The sequence below is a fragment of the Stegodyphus dumicola genome, chromosome 1, assembly GCF_044657685.1.
Source record: "Stegodyphus dumicola isolate Sdum_Otavi_A_Nest chromosome 1, ASM4465768v1".
NCBI lineage: Eukaryota > Metazoa > Arthropoda > Arachnida > Araneae > Eresidae > Stegodyphus > Stegodyphus dumicola.
In genome coordinates, this window is record NC_140768.1 from 165,376,508 (window position 1) to 165,383,759 (window position 7,252).

General features: G+C 36.1%; 1 protein-coding gene across 1 annotated transcript in view; it reads left to right on the plus strand.

Annotated features, from left to right (window-relative positions):
- LOC118194714 (ubiquitin domain-containing protein UBFD1-like) overlaps window positions 1–5,391 on the plus strand; it is a 36,680-nt gene extending 31,289 nt beyond the window's left edge. Inside the window, exon 10 of the mRNA XM_035365900.2 lies at window positions 5,139–5,391. Within this exon, the coding sequence (XP_035221791.1) occupies window positions 5,139–5,249 (111 nt within the window). The 3' untranslated portion in view covers window positions 5,250–5,391. The remainder of the gene's footprint in view (window positions 1–5,138) is intronic.
- Window positions 5,392–7,252: the final 1,861 nt, after the last annotated feature.

Consider the following 7,252-nt stretch of genomic DNA (forward strand, 5'->3'; position numbering starts at 1 on the left):
ATAATATTGTAAAAACTCTGCACTGAACCAGTTTATTTCCAGATATCAACTGAACTATGCACTGGTCATCAAATTTAAAAGATGAGAAAAAATATGCTCACCAAGTTAATGTTGCAACCAGTGCCCAATGCTCACCAAGTTAATGTTGCAACAACACTGTTATTAATTATGTTAAGTACAATTGAATACAGAATTGTACTTCCATGCATACATTAGTGCCAGAAATATGCAAATTTGGCTATTGACAATGAGGTGGCAATGGATGTGGTTTCTAAGATTGATCAGTATTTATTACTCAAAGTGATCATTTTAGTGAAGGTCAAAAGTGACAAATATTGGTAGAATTGAAGGGGGAACAAACACAAATGGAGGTTGCCCAAGATTAGAATATCCCTCAAAGTGTCATATCAAGAATTTGGAGCCACTTTTTAATTACTGGATCAGTTGATATACAGTATGGCCAAGGGCGACCAAGAGCAACAACTGCATCAGAAGACTGTTTTCTGTTGTCGGCTCGAAGAAACCACGAAGCGACTACAAGAGATTTGGTTTTGGACCTTCAGCCTCCCATAAGAATTATCTGTTTTGCTGCTGCACGAAGGCTTACCGAGGTTGTATTGTATGCAAGAACACAAATGGTTTGTGTCCAACTAACTCCAGCTTCCAGAAGAGGCCATTTAAATTGGTTCTATTGTCATGTTCAATGGGCCTGAGTATTGTTTACTGACGAGTTTAGATGTACTCTGAACAGTGTTTCTAGATGTGTTTTGATCTGGAGAGAGGAAGGAACATGACACTCGCCTTCCTTTGTTCTCGAAATATCCGTTTTTGCAACTGTGGTTTAACAGTTTGGAAAGGAATCCACGACAAATAGATGCACCGAGCTACATATCTTTCAAGGAGGTTCTGTACACTCAAAGATATGTTGATGAGGTTTTGGAACTTCAAGTTAAACTGTTTAGGGGTACTGTTGATGCAGAGTTTCTGCTAATGGATGAAAATGCTCGGCCTCATCGAGCATATTTGGTGTCGGAACACTTACAAACAGAAGATATCGCTCAGATAGGTTGGCCATTTTACTCACCCGACTTGAAACAGAATTGAGCATGAGTGGGATTTCGTCGGGTGCCAAATTTCAGCCCACCAAATTCCTCCCGATCCTACAGTAGCTGAAAAATGCAGTTTTAAAAGAGTGGCATGCAAATCCACGAGCGTTGATTAACACTTTGGTAAAGCCTATGAAATCAAGAAGTTGTAAGGTATGCATATCTATCCAAGATGACCATACACCATATTAAAGAAAAAAAAAAATCGTCAAGAAGTGATTTAATTTTCTAATTTCTATAAATTTGGTTTTAATTTCATTTTAATTTAATTTTGCGAATAATCAACTGCTAAACATTGTTATTTATGTTAACTTGCGTAAATTTCTATTTATAATTTTTCATTAAGTATCAGTTATGTTTTATATGTGTTATTATCCTTTAATTTTAATGGTTGGTGTACTTTGCATGAAAACAGCGATAGGAAGTACTGATGATTAGGTTGGAGCACAGAAGAATATACCCAATTTAAATGTAAACGATGAGTTATTAATATCTGGCTTAAAAGTGTATTGCAGTTAGTAATTTTTAAATGAGGGACCTTTTTGACCATGAGTTTCTGTTAGATTTTTTGTAGGTGGATTATTTTATCCATAAAAGTGGCAATAGCCCTAGATATCCAAAATATACCATAATATCTATATACATGTACACTACCAGCAGTTCTATTCATCAAGCAAACAGCAGTCTCTTGCGTGCCATTAATGACTGGGATTTACATAGATTGTCTAGAATGTTCCAGAACAATCAAAGAGAACAATAGGTCCAGAATGCTTATAGAGCAACCAGGGGCTACTACTGTAGATAGAGATTATTCTAGTTTTGGTAATGATCTCAAAGAATATAAATATAAAACTTGTACTCTGTAAAATTTCATGAGTGTGACCTATTATTTTTTTAATGTGCATTATCATGACTTAACAGTGCATAGTAAAAATATATATATAAAAATTTGTTAATGGAATAGATGGGTGGATTGCACTCAACTGGTTGGCACTATAATGCATATTTGGATGATCTAATGCAGAATTTTAAATTGCTGATTTTATTTTTAAATTTGATTTTTTACTGTTTTCAGTTTTTTTTTTTTTTTTTTTTTTTTTTGTGTGTGTGTGTGTGCATATAAGACATTTGTAAATTGTGTAAATTTCAGACAAGCAGTAATTTAAATGCTACTTTAAAAACATTATGAATTGCTTCATGGGAGAATACTGTAAATATAGAATGTCTCGTATAACTCTTGAGTTAGAAGTTTTAATGTTGATGCACGTAATGCATATTCACATTCAGGTGCACAGCCTGGAAAAGTTGATCATATTTTGACAAATACAGAAATTGCAGCCTGTTAAAAAATTTGGATAGTAGATTCTTCATGACTAGAAACAAACTTGGCTGTCTGCATTATTTATATGCTCTTTGCTATTAGCATGCATAGTTTTTAACCATTTTTGGATTTAATTACCGTCAGTGGAAAGGTCTTTCAACCAATGTCTAATGAAAGTTGTTCTCCAACCTAAATTTTTTGTTTGCACTTGTTTAAGCTGAACATCTAATAAAGACTTAGTGTTTTGTAGGATAAAAGCAGCTATCATGAATTTCTGCTCTTAGTCAAAGCAAATATATTTACTATAGTTGATATTTAATATGGCTAATACTTTCACAATTAAATATGAACTCGGCAAAATATTAAAATTTAATCTGACCTCACAAAATATAGTCAAATTTTATTTAGGCTTACAGAACAGCTACATGATTATAGTACAGTTTTTATAATGTTTCATCAGTGTCAATAGCTTTAATCAAATAATATAAAAAGACACACCAATTATAACCAGCATTTCAAATGGGACTTTTCTTTTATCGAGACAAATCAGTATAAACTCTAATGAGAACTTAAGAAAAGAAAGCTCTTAAGAAAGACCCAAATTTATATGATCAATGATGACATGTTTATTCTATATACACTCACTTCCAAAAGTTAAGCACAGGATGTAAAATGCAAAAAATCAACAAATACTGCTTTGATTGACACAAAATTTGGCAGAAAAGTAGCATATATATTTATGCATAAAACAAAATCAATAATTCTATACAGAAATGAAAACAAATCTGATAACTTAAAATTAAATTTTTAAGTTATCAGATAATTACATACTGAAGACCTAAACAGAATTATGTATAAAGTGGAAATAAACAGCATAAAATGAAAAAAAAAAAAGACATTAATAGAGTATGTGATTCTTCCCCTCATCTGTATACAAAGTTTACACCTTGTGACCATGCTTTCAATTAGGTGGTCAACCACCACAGAATTAAGCAATCGCCATCCTTCTTGTAGAGCAGTTTCCAGCTCAATAAGAGTGGCTGGAGGTGGGAAACGTCAAGATACAGCATGACGAAGGCATCCTAAAGATTTGCAACGGGATTAAGGTTGAGTGAATATGCTGGCCACGACATACACGCAATCCCTTCACTCTCCAGGTAGTCAGCTCTATAGGGACGTGCGTTATCATCCATTTAAACAAAAGTAGGGCCAACTGCTACAATGTACAATCTCACAATGGGTTCTAGGACTTCATCTCGATACAGGACAGCCGTCAAAGAACCCCGTTTAAAAATGTGCTGTTCGATGCGGTATTCTAATGAAATCCCTGCCCACACCATAATGCTTCCGCCTCGGAATGTGTGATGTTCGGTGATGTTTTGAGATTGATTGTGTGTTCGTTGTTCACACCATATCTTTATACGGTTGTCATCTGGCACCAGAGCAAATCTTGACCTATCAATAAACATATCATTGCCACAGTCAGACACATTCCAGTTGACATTTTCTCGGCACCACTGTAATTGTGCCCCTCTTGATTGGATGGACAGAGGAACAAAACTCGAGGTACTCGAGCGTACAGTCCACTCTTGTAATCTTCGGCATACAGTAGCTACAGATATTGCCTTACCAGTGAATGCTATAACCATAGATGTCACACGTGTGAAGGCCGCTCTGCGATTCCGTTTGACTACAATAGCAATATATAGATCTTCCGCTGGGGTTGTAACAATTGGGCGACTGGCTACAAGCCTTCGGACAAATGTCTGTGTGGTTTGGAATTGTTTCCATAAACGTGAAATTACAGAATGATGAATGACGAAGAAAACAGCAACATCTGTGATCAACTGTCCTGCTTCAATGCACCCCACAACACGCCAGCGCCCAGAATCTTCCATTCGTCTTCTGGAAGTCATAGAAACACGTATGTCTTGAAAACCAATTGTACGAAAGTTTTAAACACCTTCTATTAGCACTTGCTAATAATAAACTTCTGTAACCCTTCATAAATCTGGCTTCTTATAAGACTGTCTTTTTTGCATATTTCTTGACATGAAAGCGCAATTGACTGTTATATAACATATTTGCATACTTCCATCTACCTCTGCAGTGAATTGCATCCTCTTTAATTCTGATTGGCTTCCGGAAATTAGCCTTTTCCTCTGCTTAACTTTTGGAAGTGAGTGTATTATGGTTCCTAAAACATAACTATCTCGAGTGATGCATAGCTGCTGCTACAAAAAACAAGTTAAAAATAAAATCCTATAGAGCTATTTCAAGAAAAGTATGCTGTACTAATTCTTGTTACTCAGGTTTATAACTTGACTCCACCACTCTGCAGTAGATGTGAGGAAAACACTTTCCAAACAGTGACTTTTCTGGAGAGGCTGAAATCCATAACTGCAGTAAAGGAAAAATGATTGGGAATAAAAGAACTGTTATTAAATCATTACTTACAGCTAAGATATCAGCTAGTATTGGAAAAGTGATTTCAAAATATGGTCTGGTAACCAGCAAATTAAAGAATAAATTAAGACTTGAAAAGCTTAACGTTTGAATTTTTATATAGATTCTAATCATCACATTCTTTTGTTGTGCAGTTAAACTATACAATTAATTACATATTCTAACACTAAATAATTAAATTCTATTTTATATAAATTAATATTGCATATTAATTATACATTCTATCATATTTATTTTATTTGCAGGGTATTCAATTAGGTACAACGGAAGCCTCCAGGTATTGGCTGTATTGGGTTCCTGCACAATATGTTGATGCTATAAAAGATGCAATTCTGGGGAAATGGCAGTATTTTTGACACTTAAGAACTCTAATAAATTTTTATTGAATCAAGCTTTTTACACTATGAATATAAGAGCTATTGAATGTTTTTGTACAAATGCATATATACAAAGTTTCTGTGAAAATGTTAAACATTAATAAAATGTATAAAATGCGAATCTTGTTCATTGTTAGCATTGTGTTCTGATATTTTAAATCTGTTGCTTATGAAAATTAGGAAAGCAAAAAAAACCCACCAAAATTGTAATGTGAACTTGCATTTTGGAAGTTTTCTTTTAATTTACACTGCTGGCCATTAAATTTGCAACACCATGAAGGAAAGAAAGAAAAAGAAAAAAAAAAAAAAAACATGTAAACAGTTTGGCATGAAAACAAAATGATAAAATTTGTAAGCATTTTGGAGGTTTACAGGGGTGAGAAATTAGTAGAAACAGCTGCCAACCTTGGAAGCTAAAACGGCCCTTACCCCATTAGGCATGGAGTCAGACTGGGCTTGGATGACAGAAATGGGCAACTCATTCCATGCTGCTTCAAATCTATGCCGCACTTCATCAATCATATTAGCTGGAGAGGGGTGGAATACCCTGTGTGTCAAAGATCAGAACAGGATGTGCAACATGTGGTCTTGCATTATCTTGTTGGAATACGGTGTTTGGGGGCTTCAAAGATAGGGCACAACCACTGGACGTAGTAAGATGTCAGAAATTACCCATCTGCATTCAAATTACAGTCGATCTGAACTAGAGATGTACGTGTCGTGCACCCAATGGCTGCCCAAACCATCACACCAGGTGCAGAGCCCCTATGATGATATCAAATGCAAGCAGCCAGTGTGCGTGTTCTTGGACACTCTATGTATATGGCCATCAGAATACTGCATGCAGATTCGGGACTTTGAAAAGACGACGTCGTGCCACTCCTGTATCCAGCTTTGTTGTTCGGCACACCATAGTCTCTGTCTATCCATGCTTGCATTGTCAAGGGAAGCTGAAGTAATGATCATCGTATTGATAGTCCACATGGCTGCAACGAGCGGACACTGGGCATTGTGCAAACATGCCCATTTCCAGTCTAATGGTCCATGATGTAGCTGTACGGTTTTGCAGATCTGACCTTACAATATGTCCGTCTTCTCTGGCGTTAGTCATGGGAGGGCCGTGAGATCCTGCATGTTGTTCAGTATGACCGTCAGCAATCCATTGATTCCATATTCGCATGACGGTGGTTGGATGTTGACCAGTGCGACCAGCAATATCGCGGAACAATAACCTACACTTTCGATAGGAATGATCCTGCCTCTCTCGAATTTTGAAACTTGCTGGTAAGCATTTCCTCTTCTTATTTGAGGCATAACACACTATTCTGAGCAAACTCCAACCTTACAAAGCACTTTTCGAACGAGAAATCCACGACAGAACTTTTCTTTCATGCAGTGCTTCAGATGTCATTTCTCCCTCCCGTGTCTCTAATTGTCCTGAAATACTAATCATTTGCATATCCCAACTTCTTCCTTTCATGTGATTTTGATCCTGGTGTTGCAATTTTAATGCATTTTAATTTACATCAAAGTATTATACTAGCATATTTCAAGGAGAAAAGTATTTGCAAAATTAAAATATTCTACACTATGCTAGGTTATCAAATTACACTGCTGGCCACCGTAAATGCAACACCCTGAAGGAAGCATGCAAATAACATGAAATTTACAACATGCATTAGCGAAGGCGAGATATGCAAATGATTAGAATTTCAGCGGAGACGCCCATGGCACCACTTCAAAGCGCTAATTAAGGCTTGGAGTTTTCGATGATTTCAAGTTCGGCAATTGTGTTTTTCTTGTGGTCTTTTAAAAAAACTATCAATTATGCTTCGTAGTAAACATAGATCATCTTTTGATCAAGTATCTGAGTTTGACAGAGGAAGGATAGTGGCCTACCGAGAGTGTGGATTATCTTTCAGGGAAATCGGTAGTCGTGTTGGACGAAACCAAACAACTGTAATGCGGATATGTGACCGTTG